A 20,842-nucleotide genomic window follows, 5' to 3' on the forward strand; every position below is an offset into this window, starting at 1 on the left:
AGAGTCAAAAAAGACACAAGAATTAGAGAAATGTTACCTACAATATTATGAATAATTGTATTACAATAGAAATCTTTCTTTTAATTTTTGTAGCCATAGATGGATAGAATGCATTTATTTCATCCATTTATTTTTATGTAGTGCTAAAGATAAAACACAATACCTCACATGTGTGAGGCCAGCCCTCTGCCACTAAACTACAGCCCCAGCCCTGAAAATTCTTCTTTAAACCACATTGATCAGCTATACTTACAGAACCACTAGGAGCAGGTATTGTGAAATACTGCTATTCATTACATGGCAGAAAAACCTTACAGAATATTCAATATAAGCATTCATATAAAGTTCTGATGAGAAAAATTTGAATGAATAAATATTTAAATTATATTAAAGAAACTCTCCTGTAATATTAATCTTACAATGGTTTGCCTAGAGATATTTGGAAATGAGCAGATTTTCTAGGGAGCCTCCAAATGCAAATAAATGCCAGGTTATGCATATCCTCACAGTCATTGTGGAATAATTTGTAGGGGTGACAAGACTTTGTTTCCCCGCCTTAGAATGCCCTGCAATTTTCCCTAGGAACTAGTCAAGTAATTAAATACATGTGTAATGTAAATCTGCTATGGCAGTGCCCTGCTTGAAAAGGCTCTGCACCAGAGTATTATCAGCCTGAAACATAATCTCTGGCACACAACTCCTTGGAATAAAGAAACTCTCTTTTTAGACAAGCACAATGGTTCACTGAGTCTAAATCTGTCCATAAAACAGTAAGTTTATACAATAGACTTTCTTGAGAGCTACACAAACTCCTAACATTGCACATTGCAACTTAGTATATAACTGATAAATAAGCTGCATAATGTTGCTAAGTTTGTAATCTGCCTAGTAATAAAGTGAACAGTATGTACTAGTGATGCCAATGACCTAAATTAACCTGTTGATATAAATAAAGCTTGGCAGTTTGGCCTCTCTGTCACTACGCCACATTTCCTGTCACTTATCTGTGTATTCTTTTGATTTTCTTTTTTTTTTAAAAGAGAGAGAGAGAGAGTGTGTGTGTGTGTGTGTGGGGAGAGAGAGAGAGAGAGAGAGAGAGAGAGAGAGAGAGAGAGAGAGAGAGAATTTTAATATTTATTTTTTTTCAGTGGACACAACATCTTTGTTTGTATGTGGTGCTGAGGATCAAACCCAGGCTGAATGCCTGCCAGGAAACCGAGCTACCACTTGAGCCACATGCCCAGCCCCTCTTCTTTTGATTTTCCTACAATATTTTGTTAATTGAAATGTAGGGAGATCACTGAAGAACAAGAAGGAGCTTAAATAATTGATATGCATGGTAAACAGAGAGTATGAAATGCTCTTTAATGATTGCAACTGAAACAAACCAAGGTTTGAAAAAACACTTTCTGTCAGATTTTAGATTATCAATTAACATTTTAAAATGTGAATTCCTCTTTAATTTTGGACCTCTTATCTGTATTCTTTGCTTCATTGATTTCAACCTAATTTGATATGTCTACTGTCACTTTTCTCTTCAAATCCCAAGGTTATTTCATTGGAGACCAAGTGGTGACCAAAGATTACATAGAGACATCAATATTTTTTTGATGGAATATGTCACATTTTGTTATTTTCTTGGTAACTAAAGAAGTTACCCTCATTAGGAAAAAAAGAAAGAGAAAATATCCTATAAGAGTCTACAAAATTATTTTCTCAAACATTTTTTTCTAGACAAAAACACTAAAATACTTTGAAACCATTTTCATTCTCTACATTGTAATCACTACTTAGAAAAGATAAGTTACACCTAAAAAGAAAAAAAAAATCTTTAACATTTTCTTTTCTACATAAACAAATGTCCAATCTTTGTACTAAAAACAAGAAGCAAACTTTTTAATGCAGAATAGAAGCTACCATAAGATACTCTATGAAGTTAAAAAAATAAATATTGGTTTTTAATTAAAAATTCTGAATGAAATTTAGGCTCACCAATAAAGAGTAGGTTTTTACAGATCTCTAACATCACATCTCCATATAAAGTCTGCTGAGAAGGGTCCAGTAATTTCCATTCCTCTTTCGAAAATTCAATGACCACATCCCTTAATGTCAATGGTTCCTGAAATAAAAATGAAGAAATACATAACACATAAACCATATGATTAATGACATAGTATTTAATTTCATACAAATTTTAATGAGAGTTAAAAGAGGTGGCTTTCACAAATGGTAGTGATGTCAACCATTCAATAAGATACATTTTTTGTGGTGCCCAGGACTGAACCCAAGGCTTTTTGCATGAAAGGCAAGAACTTTACCAACTGAGCTATATCCCCAGCCCCAATAATTCATTTTAAGCAGTAAAATTGGTGGATAATTTTGGTATAATGAAACACAGCCAGCAGCACATGTAAAGCAAAACACTGAAGCAAAAAAAGTGGGAAAAAATACAACATAATTCCAAAGGATAAATAATAGTTGCAATTAGTTATTGAATATTCAAAAGAAGAACAACCAAACAAATCAATGATACTTGATATATGCATAGCAAAATTGTAAGTAATAACTATACTCATATGACAGTGGTCACCTTAGTGTGCAGAAGACATAAGAGATCACTAACGACACATCAACACTTTCAACAGTCCACATAATTATTTGAATGTTTATCTCCAAAGTTGTCTATCTTCTCATTATTTAAATATACCATAAATCTATACTGTATTTTAAAAATTACTTTTACAACATCACAACTCACTTCTAAAACAAAAGAATAAAATTTTTAACTATCAAACTATTACAAAACGCTTAGGTACTTGGGTCAACTTGAATCACATGGCACAAAGTTCTAACAAAAAATAAAAATAAAAAAGCAAATTAATTGAATAGACTATTAATCTCTCAGTTCATAAGGAAACTGACATATCAAGTTTAACATTCCCAGATTTGTAAAACCACTCTCACTGTGAAACTGTATCCTCACTTGGCTCATTTCAAAGTAGAAATTGAGAGAATACTAAGCAGTTAAGAAAAAAAATTCTGAAAGGCTCTTGCACCCTAAATGCCTCTCTGACAGCTTGGAAATACTCCTTTTACCAGGGTCTCAGTTATCACTAGTGAACAAACACATACATGAAATTAGTATAACATTCTGATCTGTGACGTCTTTCTTCTGATTCAGCATTATTATTATTATTATTTTTTAATTTAAAAATTTAATCCAGGGGCACTCTACATTTCAAGAAGTTTTGATTTTTTTATTGTGATAAATGGGCTTACAATGTTGCTTAGGGTCTCTGAATTACTGAGTCTTGAATCATATTTACTTTTATCCTACCTCATTTTTCCACATCACTATGATTACAGGTTTGTGCCACCTTTTCCCGACTCTGCAACCACTTTTGGTACCAAATGTGCAAACTTGCACAACAACCAATATTTCAACAACTAGTAGTCCAATAATTCAGTTCTGATACCATCTAGTACAGATCCCACAAGTTTGGTGTTCCCTACTATCAAATTTTACTAACTTAGGTGCCAGTTTCAAGCCCCAGAATAGAACAATATTCATATTTATAATTAATTTCCGATAAATTAGGGGTCTCTACATTTACTCACTCAAGTTACTTGTTCTGATAAAAAAGAACACTTATGTATACCAGCTTGTTATAAATTATATAAATCTGGAAGATGACAATTGAAACCTTACAGAGAATCTAAAAAAATGTCAGAGGAAAAAGGGACAGTATATAGGCCATTTGAGGAAATAAGTGGTTGAAGATATTACCTCCAATTTTTATGTTCTGCCATAGAAGAGCCCCTTTCCCAATAAGATTTAGAAGATCCTCACTATTTTAAATATGCTGATTCAGATACTCATTCTGAATATTCCCATTTTTTTTTTTACATAAAATTATATTTAATTGAACACTTTTACATTTAGGGGTAAGAACAAAATATTTGTTAAAAAAACAGGTTGGTATTCTTTAGATAATTTCCTTTATATGAAAATCTAAGAATACTGAGCCGTCTCATGGCAGTCCAAACCAACATACACACAATTTTCTTAAAACTCCTAAGTATTCATTGGCTTCAGGGAAAAGGATACTTCATTTGGAGTTTTGATTTTTTTTTTTTTTTTTGGTACAGGGGTATTCTACAACTAAGATATATTCTAGACCTTTTATTTATTTATTTATTAATTAATTTATTTATTTATTTATTTATTTATTTATTTATTTATTTATTTTGAGACAGTCTCTCACTAAGTTCCTGCACTAAGCTTCAGCTTTGATCTTTCTTCCTCAACCTCCAGGTTGTTGTGATTACTGACACATCACAATATGCCCAGAAAGATATGAATGCTCTAACTTCCTTTGGTCCATTTTCATTTCACCTTATTTATTTGCTATTTCTTCTAAAAAGAAACCCTTGACAGCCTAAGATTTTGGATGCATCCATATCTTATATTTGATAAATTTGAAGTATTGCAAAATAGATTGAGAAAAACAAAAGCTGCTTATAAACTATCTCTGAATTTTTTCCAATCTGACATTCTAGAAATAGCTCCACAGCAATAAAAATTATAGCCACAGATACAACTAAGATCTCACTTACCTTCAATGATGTTCTTTTTCAGGCTCAAAAAATTACCTTAGTTTGAATACAATTTTATTTGAAATTTGCCTCTATCTTTTCTCTTTGGCAACTTTTTTTAATCTTTCAAATGTTAGTGATGAATTGCATTTTATAGGTAATAAAAATATTAGACTAAGTGAGACATGCTAAACCCACCATCCTATTTATTTAAATATTTAGTTACCACCCCAAACTTGAGGCATTACATTATGTCTTCCAATTAGCATATACTGAGTTTTTCCTTGAAGACATCTGCACAAACACACTAGTTTTTTGTTTGTTTGTTTGTTTGTTTGTTTTTCTAAATCCTTGCTACAGATTATTCTCATTTCAAATTCTGGCCCCTTATACTCAATCTTCCCTACATCAGTAAGAAAAAGGAGGACAAAAATCATATTTCCCTTTCTTTTCAGTTACAGAATCAATAGATCTGAGCAGTAATGTGTTTCTCGGGAGCTGAACCTAACATTTGGGGAAAATATTATTAATATTCCAATATCTGAATTATTTAGATGAAAACTATAAAGAATATTCCTGTAATCTCTAGAGTATCTAGAGTATCCAGCTAGTCCAACAAGGTGTTCCATTCCCTGACCACAAGCTGCTCTGTAGGAAGAGAGGATTACACACAGGTTAGCATTCTCTAGGTAATTCAACAAACATGGAACCTGTGGACACCTTGAGTCAGCTTCATGTAATTTTTACCCCATAGCCACTCAAAGACATGGCAGATGCTGAAAAGACATCACACTCTAAACTTTCTTAATGGGGACCTAAACTTGCTGTCTATGCTTATGAAAGACAAATAAACAAAAGTTCAAAGATTTTTTTATTTTATTATCAAGGATTAAACTCAGCAGTGCCTACACACTGAGCATCATTCACCTCCCCTTTATATTTTTTATTCTCAATATATTAATTCTCTCACATCAGCCTATTAAAATGCTGAGATTATGAACTTGCATCTTCACACCTGACATTAGGTAACATAGCATGGTGTCATTTAAAAGAAAAAAAAATATATTCACAAAGTGAATATTTTACCAGTGAATGAATATATATATATATATATATATATATATATATATATATATATATATATCCCCCACTGGTGTGTGTGTGTGTGTGTGTGTGTGTGTGTGTGTGTGTGTGTGTGTATTTGGTGATACTTACTTCCATCCTCTGTACTGAGGGGAAAAATGAATAAAAAAATAATGTTTACCAAATGGTTGCTGAATTAAATAAATAAATAAAGTTATGTCCAAGTGTTAAACATGGGTAAATGCTTGAGAATGATAAAATATTAAAATAGAAAGAAAACCAATTTGAGATTTATACCAAATCATAAATTGTTACTAGTATTCTGAGAAACATAATTATTTCAGAAACATAACTTTTAAAATTTTCATTAAAGTATGATGCACATATAAAACCACATAAAGCATTTATGTAAAGATTCAGAAGTTATTCAAAAGTAAACACATTTTGAATCAGCCTTGCTCAGGACAGTCTAAATCAGTTTTTTCATCTACTATCCCAAAGAGCAAAAAGGTTCTTAATAACTAGCATGGGAATGTTTTATTACATAAATGTAAAATGTATCTTAAAAAAGTAAATATTTTACCAGTTACCCAAATTTAATACCTGCATATTTTATGCCATTTTTATTTTTTCTATGCTTCTACCCATTTCACAACATAGGCCAGCCATCCTCCTTGTATATTTATTTATTTTTTGGTGATGTCATATGTATGACATATGTCATATGAATGTCATAGAAATACATTATACAGTTTTAACAAATTAGAATGTTAAATCCTTCACTACTTTTAAGCACAGAGTATTTACATCATTCCCCCCCCCAAAAAAAAAAAAAAAGTTTTCTTTTACATGCAACTTTGTTTTCCCCAGAATGATGTTATTATAATGTATTATAAAAACTATAATTTTATTTTGCCTGGCATAATGCAATATAATTTTAAATACAGCTGCTGTAAGAGTCAATAAGCATGTGTGCTTCAGTAAAGTGTTCCTTTATATTGATGACTGATTTTGTATTTTATGGATGCACTACAAATTGTTCATTTCAACATTCAAGAACATTTGAGTTATTTCTTATTTTGGACCATTAGGATAAATGGGGCCATCAATAATTTTAAACAAATAATTATTCCACTCAGCTTATTCTTTCCTAGTATTTCAATGACACTATATTTCATTTTTACTGGTGGCTAAGAAAATTATAATTTCCATCTTATCTCAATTTAATTAGAGCCAATATTATATGAGTTTACTAAATACAAAATAAAAACCTTACCACAGACTGTTTATTTTCTTGTACCCTTTGTGCAAGTACTATAAATGTTTATGTACACATTATATATCCCAAAATACACTGCATAATTTTTGTACAAAATAACCATAGGTTATTTTAAAACAAAGAGAAACAAGTGTCAATCTTAAGATTGCTAATATATGTTAGACATGGTGGTATACACCTATAATTCCAGTGACTTGGGAGGATGAGGCAGGATGATCACAAGGTCAAATAGTGCCTCTGCTACTTAGCAAGGCTCTAAGTCATTCAGCAAAACACTGTCTCTAATAAAAATATAAAAAGGGCATGGGAGCACAGGATTTGTCTCAATGGTTAAGTGTACCTAGGTTCAATAAATAGTACCAAAAAAAGAGAAGATTTCTAATATATTACAAAATTTAGGCAGTGTGGTAAAACTTTGACAATAATAAAGCACATACAGAATTTAATAGATAATACTGAGAAATTATAAAATGTTGTTAGTTACATTTTGGCTGCAATATTAATAGGTATGTAGTTTTTGGTAAATTTTCATTGCTACATGCACATATTTCTAAGTATAGATTTTTAATATCACTATTTATAGGTTGAGATCCCATTTAAACAACAGAATATAGTATTCTTTTATACTGATTGATTTATGTTTTAAAAGACACTTTTTCTCAGCGTTTTAAAGTTTTCAGGAACGTGAATTCATAAACGGTTTCAGTCACTGAACACTACACAATAAGGAGTATAGAGATCCTTTAATACCCCTGGTAAATACTCTAAGACACATTAGAGATGAAAAACAGTTCTATGTGACCATTCTGAAATTAAGTCTTCACTCTCAAATTTTTATGTACACAATGACAGCACATTAGATAACATTCAGCCAGAAATTCACCACATTAGTCAGAAGCCCAAGTGCATATATTTTGTTGACTTTTCCATTTTGTCCAATTTTTTTCTATTTTTACACACTTCCTTTATGGTGACCTTGAAAATATCTACTTTTTTAGTTCTGTTATAACTCATTTGGGGAAAAAACAAAATTAAATAGCAAGAGACACAAGTAAGCTACTTGGTATATACCTTACTTTTACCATATTAAAAACATTGGTTTGAATCTCAAAAATCTACAATTCAGAAACAAAACAAAACAAAACAAGAAAACAAGACCACCAAAGAGACACAAATATATCCACTCAGTGAAAAAAGTGAAAGAAACATGAACCAGTAAATTTTCTGTTCTCAATTAAGTAGATGACAGAAGCAATAAAAAATTCCTCCAATTTTTAAAAATAAAAACGTATTTTCAGGAAGTTTTTCAGAATCAGCCCTACATTTTTGAAAACTGCAAAAATAAAATATATTAAAAAGTATTTTAGAAGAAAATATTTTATAAAGAATGAGAAGTTATATAAAAAATAGAGTCACATCTGCAGCAAGCAGCAGGTAAGATATTAAATAAATAAATAAATAGATAAATAAATGAAATGCTGAAGAATTTGCCTTACCAAGCTCATTCTGTTTCTGAAAATATGCTAGGCAGCTTTCAATTAAACTGGCAAATATATATAAACAACCTGGACAACCAGTATTTATATTTGATACCTACCACTTTTGGAGAATTCAGTTTGGTTACATTGTCAATTAAACTTGCAAAAAAAAGTCCCTAGATTCCTATTGCTACTAAAGGAAATAATCACAAATATAACAGCTTAAAATAATAAAAAAACTCATTTTTTATAGTTATGGATGTTTTTATTATCAAGACAGAGGATTAATAACAAATTTTAGCAAAGACACACTCCTTCAGAAACTCTGGAAGAAAATCATTCCAGCTTTTAATGGCTATTGTATTTTTTCTGTGGTTACTAATGTTTCCGTTCTCCTAGTAGTGATATAGCCTTCAAAAGAATAAAGAGAGACTACACAAACACACACACATACACACACACACACACACACACAGAGAGAGAGAGAGAGAGAGAGAGAGAGAGAGAGAGAAAGAGAGAGAGAGAGAGAGAGAGAGAGAGAGAGAGAGAGAGAGAGAGAGAGAATTGTGCTGTCATAACAAGTTACAACATTCAAGCCTCATAGAATCAGAACTATAGCAACATAGATGTTAGATCCTCCATTGAGCTTGTTTTTATTCTTGCACAGAGTATTTGACAGAATCACAAAAAATAAAATTTCATGCACAGTGGATGAAGGAAGAGAGGGGACACTGATCCAGGAGAAAGTAGCAAGACAGGTTAATTATGCACAAAACTGACTATGACAGATTAAAATGTGACATCATACACTGTCTCCAGATGCAGAGCAGAGGACATAGCTGTGTACAGAGTGGAAGATTTACTTATTTTTTCTTGAAACCCTGTAAACCCACTCAATTACATGGAGCTTTGGATTATTCCAGCTAATACTCTATTTATACTTTCTGCCTGTCCTTGGTAATCCTCTTAAAATGAATGTGCATGGTACTTATTTGAATACTGGGAAAAGAGAAACTATATCAGTGACCTATATTACTCAATTTTTAAGACCCTTTCCTGTTTATTTTCATGGATTTATGTATGTGAAGGCCAAATTTTAATATTGTAGATAAGGAACACTCAGGTATCCAAGATAAAATATAAAGTGAGAGAAAACACTTGCAAAGTACATATGTAGCAAAAAGTTGATATGACAGAATGAAAGTGGTTTATATTTGTGAGGAAAAGAAGGCATACCAAAAGAGTATGTTACAGTCAAAATATTTCTAAATTCACTTAATTAAAGAGGAAATATTAAACCATTATGTAAATTTACAAAAAGGAGTATAAATCATGACTATAGAGACAAGTTTACAAAAAGCAAATTCACTATTGCATATCAATCAGGAAGGAGAACATGAAATAGAAAGGCAAAAGAAAAATAACTGAAATTACAAGCCTTGTGGAAAATTGATTTGGTACTGCCTACATAGGTATACCTCAATGAGTCATCAGTTCTACTCTTGGACACCAAAATATTGTGAATTTTCCAACAGGTTACTGCCACTGCTGTTTTCATCATGAAAATACACTGCTTCTGCAGCCATCTTTCACTGTCTAAGTCAGAGCCCTGGTTACCAAGATTCCCATGAGCCCATGCCCAGTCCCACAACAATGTCAGAGTAAAGCATAAGGTATGTGGCATCCTTGAGAATCAAGAATCTGAATGTGGACACAATGAAAGAAAAAGCAAATTGGAACAAGTAGAAGAAAGGTGAAGGACTAAAAGAATGGATCTAAGGAGGATGAAGAAACTGCTAACTGTGTATTAGATGAGAAAAGAGGCTGAGCCCATGGGTAAGAAGACAGGAAATATTGTGGCAGCAGGATACTTACCCCAGTGGCCTCATATTTGGACATTCCTAAAAACCAGAATGCTGTAATCAAACAAGTATGCCACACACCTGGCTTCCTACTCTCAGAGCTTTACCAGAAATGTCACTCTCATTTTCTTTAAAGACTTCGAATTTATCCCTCTCCAGGCACTGCTCATCCAATTTAAATCTGCTAGTCCTCTACTTCTGAACCTGTTCCATCTGAGCTCCCTCAGATTGTCTCCAGTAACTCATACCTAATCTTTTTTTTTTCTTCTTCTTCAAACCATCCCACAATCCTTATACTCAGGTAACCTCTCATAACTGAACTCTTCATGCTCCATCCCTGATATTTTGAGCTACCCCTCTTTTTTTGACTCCTGGATCACCCTCCTATTTGCTCCACCAAAAAACTTCAGGCATAATTGGTGTAAGATTTTGTTTCCTACACAATGAGATACATATTTTACTCAATTCTTGTACAATTAACAAAATAAATACATGGTCCCAATTGTTTTTTGTTTGTTTGTTTGTTTAAAGAACAATACTTTAAAATAACTAGTTGAAACAAAAAAGTTGAAGTTACCACTAGGGTGACTGGAGTGTATAGTGAAAGCAAGAGGACACGAAGCTGTTCTACGTAGCATCAATAATGTTCTATTTCTTAATAGAAATAGTAGTCACATAGTAATGTTCCATTTGTAATAATTCATTGATCGGTAGAGTGTGATGCTGATCAAGTATTTGCATTGTTAAATATAATCAAATTAATTTCATAAAAGTTGGTGGGGAAGAGCATAAGGGAGACAAAAAAATTAGGGTACCTGAAATTACACTATTAAATGATTAATTCAAAATAAAATTAAGAATTCATTCACTAAATATCAGTCTCAATATTTTGAGAAAGGCAATTTTTATAGGTAGAGTGTATAGGGAAAATACTAACAAAGGAGTAATACTTGAACATATTAACAGTGAATATAGCATAGAAAGTATCAGTAATTCCAAATGTTGCATTGAGAACACAACTAAAATTAAAAGATCTCTGGTAAATTTTATAAGTAAAATTTTTATATTTATATATTATATACTTGTATAATGTATGGTATGTATAATGATGCCTCATTTAATTATGTGGATACATTATAGAAAATGCACCATAAGGTGATTCTGTTATTTTACTAATGATGCAGGGTACTTACTTAATTCTACATGGTATATACCACTACACACCTAGGTTATAATTTAGCCATTAGAGTACATAAAGTCCATCATTAATGAAAACATTGTGCTACATATGACTATTGGATTTAACATTATAGCAATCAATATAGATATCATGATGAGGTGAGTTATTAGCCCTGTGGAACTAAAGACAGAATACTTCAGAAGACTCTGGCCATTTAGACAATGATATAACAGAAACAGAACTACCATAAAGGAGAAAAAAAAGATAAACTTTCCAAAAAAAATCTGCTTAAACAATGCAGTATTTGCATAACAAAAATGCCATTGTATCATTTCCTGGTATTAGTTAATAAATCATTCACTGGTAAAATATACATTAATATAAAATAAAAATATAAGATATGCCATAGTTTTTACAAGAAAGAAATTTATACACTGTACATAATGGTTGGTGATTGTAATACCAGCTACTTGGAAGAAAAAGAAATATTGCAAAATTAAGATAAGCTTAAGCATCTTAGTGAGATGCTTACTCAAAATAAACTTTAGAAATGGCTGTGAATGTGTCTGAGTAGTATGACACACCTTTTTTAATCATGAAGAATATTAAATAATAATAACATTAAGAGAAAGAAATATGGTTGTTTATTTTCAAAGTTAAATGATACCTTTATTTATTTTTTTTTTGAGAGAGAGAGAGAGAGAATTTTTTAATATTTATTTTTCAGTTTTTGGAGGAAAAAAATCTTTATTTTATTTTTTTTATGTGGTGCTGAGGATCAAACCAAGCACCCCACGGATGCCAGGTGAGTGCGCTATGGCTTGAGCCACATCCTCAGCCCCTAAATGATACCTTTATAACAAAACAGGAAAATACTTAAATGCAAATCATATTTATAATATGATACCATTAAAGGGTACAAACTGAAGTAACAAATTGGGGAAAAAACTAATTGCCTCACATATGACAAAATATATGCCTCACATATAAAAAAGGAGTAACAGAAGCTAGGGAAAGAGGATCCCAAGCCTTAGCAACACATCCAAGCCCATAAGCAAATTAGAGACCCTGTCTAAAACTTAAAAAAATAAAATAAAAATATTAGGGGATGTTGCACAGTAGTTAAGAATCCCTGATTTTAAAACTGGGCAGCAAAATAGTAAATAAAAATAGAAAGAATATCAAACACAGAGACTCCAAAATAGAGAAAGTAAGAGCTATGATTGGTGGCAGATTTTTATACTCCCAGCAGCTCCGGATACTCAGGAAAGAAAATTGTGAGTCCAAATCCAGTCTCAGAAGTTTAGTAAGGGCCTAAGCAATCAAGTGAGACCATGTATCAAAAGAAAATATTTTTAAAAATCTAGGATGTTGTTCAGGGGTTAAGTGCCTCTGAATTCAATGCTCGGTGCCAATAAAAGGAAGGGAAGAGATCAATAGCCACCTTTTAAAAGGAAACATACTGTTCAATAAATAAAACATAGCTCAATAGCTTTAGAAATTTGAAAATGGCAATTAAAATCATATCTGTGGCACAAAAATTAAATAGTATAAGTAAAAACATGGAGCAAGTAAATTCTAAGGAACTAAAGAGAGAGTAAAAATTGTTATTTCTTTTAGGAAAGGGGTATTGAAAATATATGTCTATTCCCCAGCAGAAGCATATGCTTATTAAAATTACTGCATATCTGAACCGCGATAACATATAAGGATATGGCCGTATTGGTATAAACAGCTGAAATCCAGGACATGGAGAAAAGGCAATGTACATTGAGAAAGATATAACAAGAATAGTGTTAGAAAGGCAAAAGGAATACAGTGAGAAAATGATTTTAAAAACCCATTTTCATCATAATACATCCAGTTTGACAAATATGTGAGTCATCACATAATTTTATGTAGATGTCACATACATGTGTTATTTTGCATTCATGCATGTATAAAAATATGTAGAGTTTGAGAAAATAAAAATATACAAAAGAACATAAAAGACTTTATTATACACATCATTGGGTACATGATAAAACTCATCATTACCAAGATGTAAAATTTCCCCTAAATCTACAATATCACTTCATTAAAATATTAGCATATTTTACTTTTAATGAGTGAAGTGACCAGAGAAAAAATTCTAAAATTCATCTGGAATGTTATATGTAATATTTGAAACCAGCAACCTGAAAATTCTGAATTTAAAGAACAACTTATTTTACAATAATAAAAAACAAAATCCATAGGTGAATGTATATGTATGTAAAACTTATGTATACTTAATAGGAATTGAAAGGTCAACATAAATCTAAACACCTCAAGAACAACATCACATGTGAATGGTTGACATGGCCAACCTGGAGAAAGATCGACTTGGGGGGCAGAATTTACTGGTGTAGTTTGTGTACAATCTGCAAAACACACGATTACAATAATAGCCCGATGATAAAAGGCATACATTAAGTGAGGGCAATGTTGGGAATATAAATAAGTAGTAGCTCCTGACTCACTTTCCATTAATGAATACATTAAATGGAAATATTATATTTCAAGTTCCTCTTAGGCAAAGTAAAAAAATGAGTTGAAAGATTTATATAAACTGTACAACTTGGAAAATGTCTACCGTTTGATGATCTTAAAAAGCTAGGGTAGGCTGGGATCTCAGTCCAGCCTTAGGCAATGTGCTACGTAATTGGAACAGAATTACCACCAGCTAGTGAAACCCCAAGAAGAGGAAGATTGGGACCATATATATAACACCCTACCTCTAAACTGTTTTCTGTGCTTTAGATCTTAATTTTGCTTGTGCTGAAGAAGGATCCTCACATTAATACCACTAAGAATACAGAAAAAAATAATAGTTATCTATGTTCTTCCAAGGGCTTCCATGGGCTTAAGACCCTGGGATTGGGACATAGAAGTTAAATCACAAATAACTTGGTTTATGCATTCATGGGTGTTCAGCACACAAAGAGCTCCAGTTTTCAGCTTGCCCCTCTAAAAACTCCATGACAGCCAATTTTTCCCAGCAGGAAAATTTTTCTTTATTGACTGATGTAATATCTCAACATCTTCCATTCAATAGAAGAAACCAGTTACCTCACATATAAGAAAACACTCTAGAGAAAGAAAAGTAGGAGACTTAGGCAGAGGACCCCGAATAAAAAGCCATTCCATAAGCTCAAGTTCTGGGAATGAAGCTTACTGATCATATGCAAATCTCCTCTAGATCACAAAATATTTGTTTACTATTGATTTGCAAGCATCTAAATGGGCTTCTAAAATCCCAAGCAGTAGTTCAGATAAGGGGTTATAAAGCACATATATTTGTTAATTCCCAGAAAAGTTTTCCACACACTCTCTCTGTGGATACTTGACAAACTGGACTCCACAATCTTCCCTGACATATTTGATAAACAAGTCAAATAGTGGACAATTGTATACTGAGCACAGGTGTTAGAGTAGCTTTCATCACCAGTGACAGGTGCAAATGCCTGTAATCCAGGCAGCTTGGAAAGTTGAGGCAGGAGGGCCTTGAGTTCAATGCCCAGACTCAGAAAAAGTGAGGCACTAAGCAACTCAGTTAGATGCTGTCTCTAAATAAAATACAAAATAGGGCTGGGGATGTGTGTCTGAGTTAAATCCCAAGTGCCTACCCCACAAAAAAGAGAATAGTTTTGTCAATAATCTAATACCAAACAAAGAGTCAAGAAGCTATGGATATGGAAAAAAAGAAAACCCTTGCACTCTGTTGGTGAAAATGTAAGTTTAAAAAAGTCACTTGTGAAAATAATGTAAACTCCTTGAACTATTTAAAACAGAAATAACATATAACATGGTTAAATTAATTCTGGATATAAATTCAAGGAGTTAAAATGAGTAAGTAAAAGAAATGACTGCATGCCCATTATCATGTAGCAGTATTGCCAATAGTCAAAGAAAAAAAAAGAGACTTAAGTGAAGGATGTCTCAGGAGATTTATTTCAGGTTCAGGGCATCCAACTACTCTCCAGATAATCTCCACACAATATTTCAGAGTGCTTCTCCCTTTCCAGTGTACACATACGGTCTCAATACCCTGCACAGTAACTATTGCCTGGCTTTCAGGGTGAATTGCATTTTCCAAATAGATTTTATTATTATCTAGGTGGAAGCAGAACCTCAGTCTCCTGAGCACTGTGAAGAAAGCCTAGAAATGAATCTGAAAGAATGACAAGCTCCAGAAATTAAAACTTGATCAGATAGTGTAAGTCATAGCTTTTGTACTTATCATAATTTGGATTAATCAATTATCATCCAAGAGCACCTGATTGGAAACTGCTTCTCTCCTAGTCTGAATCCACTAAGCCTACTATCTAATAACAGTAGATGGCATCACCTCCAGGAATGAATGAGGCCAGAATGAGTCAAGATAGGCATGTTCTTGTGTGCATTTACTTCATTTTTTAAAGGTGATTATAATTGAGTACAGACAGCAGCTTTTTTAAAAGACAAGTTTATCCAAAAGTTATGGAGTCTAGCCTGGCAATAGGATATTTACATTAAGCCTTTTATATAGGATAATATCAATGTATGAATTAAATGCATACATATAGTTAATTACTGAAAACTATATAAAGGGCAATAATATTTTTATTAAAGTCTCTTGATCTAATTTCTAAAAAGACAGTTAGAGCTCTCAACTGGGAAGCACTCCCCTAATCTCCAACTACAAATAATATGTTAGGCATAGGTGTAGATTTAACTATTTTAGTATATAAAATAAAAAAAAGACATAGTTGAAATTTATTTTAATCACAAAACTGAATATATCTAGAGTATTCTTATTATGAGACAAATATAAAATTACTAATAAAGAATATATATGTATTTAGAACTCCATCCTCACAACTCCCTCAACTTTAATGCTCTAGCACAACTTAATTCATAATGATCACATTCCATTTTGAGAATATGGCTTCCCTGTTCTTGGGGAGTCAAAGTGCCTGGGCCCCTGCATTCCATACAAGAGATATGAGAATACACTTTCTAATAAATGATTTTCCACAAAACCAAACAGCAGTAGTGGCACTGCCCTCAGAAAGAGAAGGAAGACCAAAAGACAAGGTATAAAAGATAATGATTTTTTTTTTCTATTTGATGCTGGACAAAGACTCATTCCCATTTCAGATTTCAGATAGTATAACAGAGAGTTCCAAGAGTTGGATGTCTCATTTTGGTATATCATTTCACAGCATTGACTCTAAAACTTAAATATATTAAAGACAAACATCTTATTTTGTAACTTAGCCTTTGACCTAATGCCTACCTAGGCTGTGATATTGTTTCCTCAGTTTGTATGAGGTATTGTGACAGTTTTTGCATCAATCTGATGTATACATGTCTGCATAAGCTAATAGCACCTCAATATTGGTCCAGACTTAACTTAGGGAAAAAGGAAAACAGTACCAATATGGCAACTGCTGTTTTCCACAGAATTTTCTCCAAGTATGTGACAGAATCTTGGTTTCCAATTATAAGTGGTGAATTATTCACTCTAAAGCTTATTAGATTTTGATTGGGCTGCTTTATTAATTCAAGCTGGGCTTATCTGGGTTTTTCTGGTAGAAAAAGTTAGCTGATGGCTGGTGAACTTCAGAGGGTTACCTATCATCCTCACAAGCAGCACCTTGATTCTCTGCTTTGATAATTCCTCCACTAATGTAGGCTTGTTATTTTGGACACAACAAGATTTGAAAAGGAAAATCAAAAGAAATCAAGATCTTCTGAGTGTAGGTACTATACTATTCACTTTCATCTTTACTGGTTCCTATGAGCCACAATAAATAAAAAAATGCAAATAACAGTGGTGGGTGCCTGAACATAATACAAGTGTCTCAGGAGAATGTGGCAGGAGAATTCTTAATAACATTCTTTAAACTGAGCCTCAGCAATGTTGAGAAACTAAGAAACTCAGTGAGACCCTGTCTATAATAAAATACAAAATAGGGCTGGGGATGTGGCTCAATAGCCAAGTGCCACTGACATCAATTCCCAGTACTCCACCCCCACTCCAATAAAATAAAAGAAAGAAAAAAAAAGAAATAAATATTATATAAACCTAGGAATAGATTCTGCATTTTAAGAGGTGAAGATGAAAAACAAAATACATACTTTATAAAGGCAGAAAATAAGGAAGAATTGCTGATATCAAGCACTCTATATCATTCAACCCTATTTTATACATGAAGCTTATATAATGATTTGAAGGAAAAAAAATGTGTTTGTACATCCACAGCTATTAAGCGGACCAGGTAGAATTCAGAATCAACTATGCATGACTCCAAATCCCAAAGATTTCCACTAAACCACATACTACATGCAAATTTGCTTACTCTCTGAGGTTTTGGACAGAGACATACCAAAAAGAGCAGGATCTGTATCCATATTGTGTACATCACCAGTGGGGATAATATACTCAAGAGTGTTCTTCTGAGCCTTCTAAAAAGAACTTGGAATAATTTTGAGTAATGGCTGATGTCTCAATTTAAAAAAAAAAATCAGTAATCAACAATATATTCTTAATTTCTTACCATGTGAGAAATATGAAAATGCTACAATGCATCCCACAGGCATGGCATTAACATATTCTATGAAAATTTTAGAAAAAGAATACATCATCTGTGTCCCAAAAGTGCTAAAAATGAAAATTTAAAAACCCATGAAAGAGTGTAGAAGAACACAGCACTTTTAAACAAGATACCACAGAATACACTAGAATTCCCTGATGAGATTATTATCTGTGCCTTCATATATGACAACATAAAGCTACATGGAACTTGTGTCAAAACAAAAGGATTTCAAATAGATATAATTGGGAAATGCATTTGATGATTATGATATATATGCATTGATAGAGCACTATTTTAAATTTAATTGCAAGAATTATTTTAAATATCATAAGATGAATCCATATATGAGTTAGAGTAAAAAATAAATATAAATGAATAGAAAACAAATAATAATTTAAATAAAAATCAATTCTAAAAGAAACCTGAGGTACGTAAACCCCCCTTTGTCACAAGAGTAATCCCTGGTATATAGATAAAAATTCAGTTCCAGCTATTACCTAAAGAGGCCACATTTATCCTAAAGTTTTCTGATTATTAACACTTCTGTTAATAAGTGAGAATGATTTTCAATAATGCAAGTTAACAATATTTCATCTTTATAAAATACAAAAACTAACAAAACATGGTGGCACATATCTAAAATCCCAGGGTCTCAAGAGGTAGAGGTATAAAAATAATAAATTCAAAGTTAGCATTAGCAACTTAGTGAGGCTCTAAGCAACTTTGAGGGGTTCTGTCTCTAAATAAATATGAAAAGGTATGGGGATGTGGATTAGTGGTGAAGTGCCTCTGGTTCAATCCAAGGTAAAAAAAAAAAAAAAGTGTTTTTTTTTTCCTAAAAATATTGTGCTTCAAATTAAGAAGAAAACAATTACATATTTATAAATCAGATTCAGCTGTGGAGTCTTCCTTATGCTTCCAAAGTAAAAATAAGAAATAAGAAATTGGACTTGAAAAAACTGCTATACAAAAAAATAACCTCACCATGAAAGTGAAGACATAATAATCAAGTTTTCCTTTTTGTTTTCAAAGATGTATCTTTTCCAAGTTTTTAGCCTTGGCTAGAGGGCAGTCATTCCTCATTATTGAGAGGCTGATTGAGCCCAGAGCCCAAATAATTACATTTTTAGGCTCTCATACTCCAGTAACAAAATGCACTCTTCATAATTACCCAACTATAAGGGACTAAACCATTGAAAAAAATGTTATACATCCCAGAGACCCCAAAATTTTTAAGCTGTTAAGTCAATGATAATTCCTAAAATCTAGATGACTTCATAGTACATAGTATATAGTACAGAGTACATAGAACTGCTACCACAGTTCTAATATGTCTTTGTTATACCTTTGAATGAACAACTATGTGTTTATTTTTGACATTATTCTTTTGTTCCTTTTGCCTATCCAAAGCAACTGTTTTATATTATGTAAACAAAAATTATAAATATTTGCAAAAATACCCTAAAATAAAACAATATGGAAAAGAAAAAAATGTAAATATGCAGAATATTGAAAATTCCATGCCTCTCTGATACAAAAGTAAAATTACATTGATGGTTTCTTGGTAAAATAAAGAATTACTAGATGAAGAAGCATTTATTTCTGAAATATACCAAAAGTAACTGGAAATGTATTGAGACTGTCATTCATATAGGAATATTTATTACTGAACTATACATAAGAACCAATATGTAAAATCAATGCAAGGTAAATAGATAAATGGAAACATGTAAATCCTCACAGTAGACTGTTACTCAGGAATATTATATTTGTGTTGCTAGAAATTGAACTCTGGGCCTCACGCAGGCTAGGAAAGCACTCTACCTCTGAGTTATTATCCCAGCCATATTGAGCAAGTATGATTCATGAGAGCACTAAATGTTATAATGAATGTGTACATGGAAACCTTTAGCTAATTGAAAGTAAGCAGAGAAACTGTAATGTGATTTACAATTAATATTATATTTAATTTTTTTGCACAAGTAAATTCATGCATCCAAAACACATATAAGTCACTGCCTAGAGCTATGTGAAAAAAAAAAAAAAAGGAAAAACTGCTAGTGGGCACTAATTTCTTTTCATCTAAAATAGTTTCTGAAACTAAATGCTGGGGATGGTAAACATGTGAATATACTAAATGATAAAGAATTACACCCTGAAAATATTTATAGTTAATTTTAAGTTCACATGTGCTTTCTAGGAATAAAAAGATAAATAATTTATGGAATTCATAAAGCAGCCAAAATTAAAGCCTGTAAAATAGGGAAATAAAAATGTAACTTATTACTGTTAAAAAAAAGCACTGAGTTTTCATTATGGGATCCACTTACATTTATGTGAATATACTGTGACTTTTTAAAATTTTCATTGTTACTTTATAATTTGTAATAAGTATATAAAAAAACTATTTCTATACATCAACCACTATTGTAAAGTTGTCAAGTTTTTAATATTCTTATACGAATTAATATTCATTTTTTGTGAGTGTGTGTGTGCATGCACCAATGGAAATCAAATCCAAGATCTAGCACAAGCATGGCAGGTGTTTGACTGTTTTGCCACAACCCATGTAAAAATAATATTTTTAATCTTGGTGTGTTCTCTCTCTCTCTCTCTCTCTCTCTCTCTCTCTCTCCCTCCCTCCCTCCCTCCCTCCCTCCCTTTCTGTCTGTCTGTCTGCCTCTCTGTCTGTCTCTCTTTGTCTCTCTCTTTTGTATTTTTGGACACAGATGGCACACTGGAGTCATTTACCACTGAACTAC

At 32.2% G+C, this 20,842-nt stretch overlaps 1 protein-coding gene across 1 annotated transcript in view; it reads right to left on the reverse strand.

The window, feature by feature from the left end:
• Positions 1-20,842, reverse strand: part of LOC308640501 (uncharacterized protein) — a gene marked incomplete at its 3' end in the record, with an annotated part of 48,246 nt that overhangs the window by 4,878 nt on the left and 22,526 nt on the right. Inside the window, exon 3 of the mRNA XM_081312387.1 lies at positions 1,993-2,119. Within this exon, the coding sequence (XP_081168513.1) occupies positions 1,993-2,119 (127 nt within the window). The remainder of the gene's footprint in view (positions 1-1,992; positions 2,120-20,842) is intronic.

This window comes from Spermophilus citellus (assembly GCF_964194105.1).
Source record: "Spermophilus citellus genome assembly, contig: SCAFFOLD_326, whole genome shotgun sequence".
Lineage (NCBI taxonomy): Eukaryota > Metazoa > Chordata > Mammalia > Rodentia > Sciuridae > Spermophilus > Spermophilus citellus.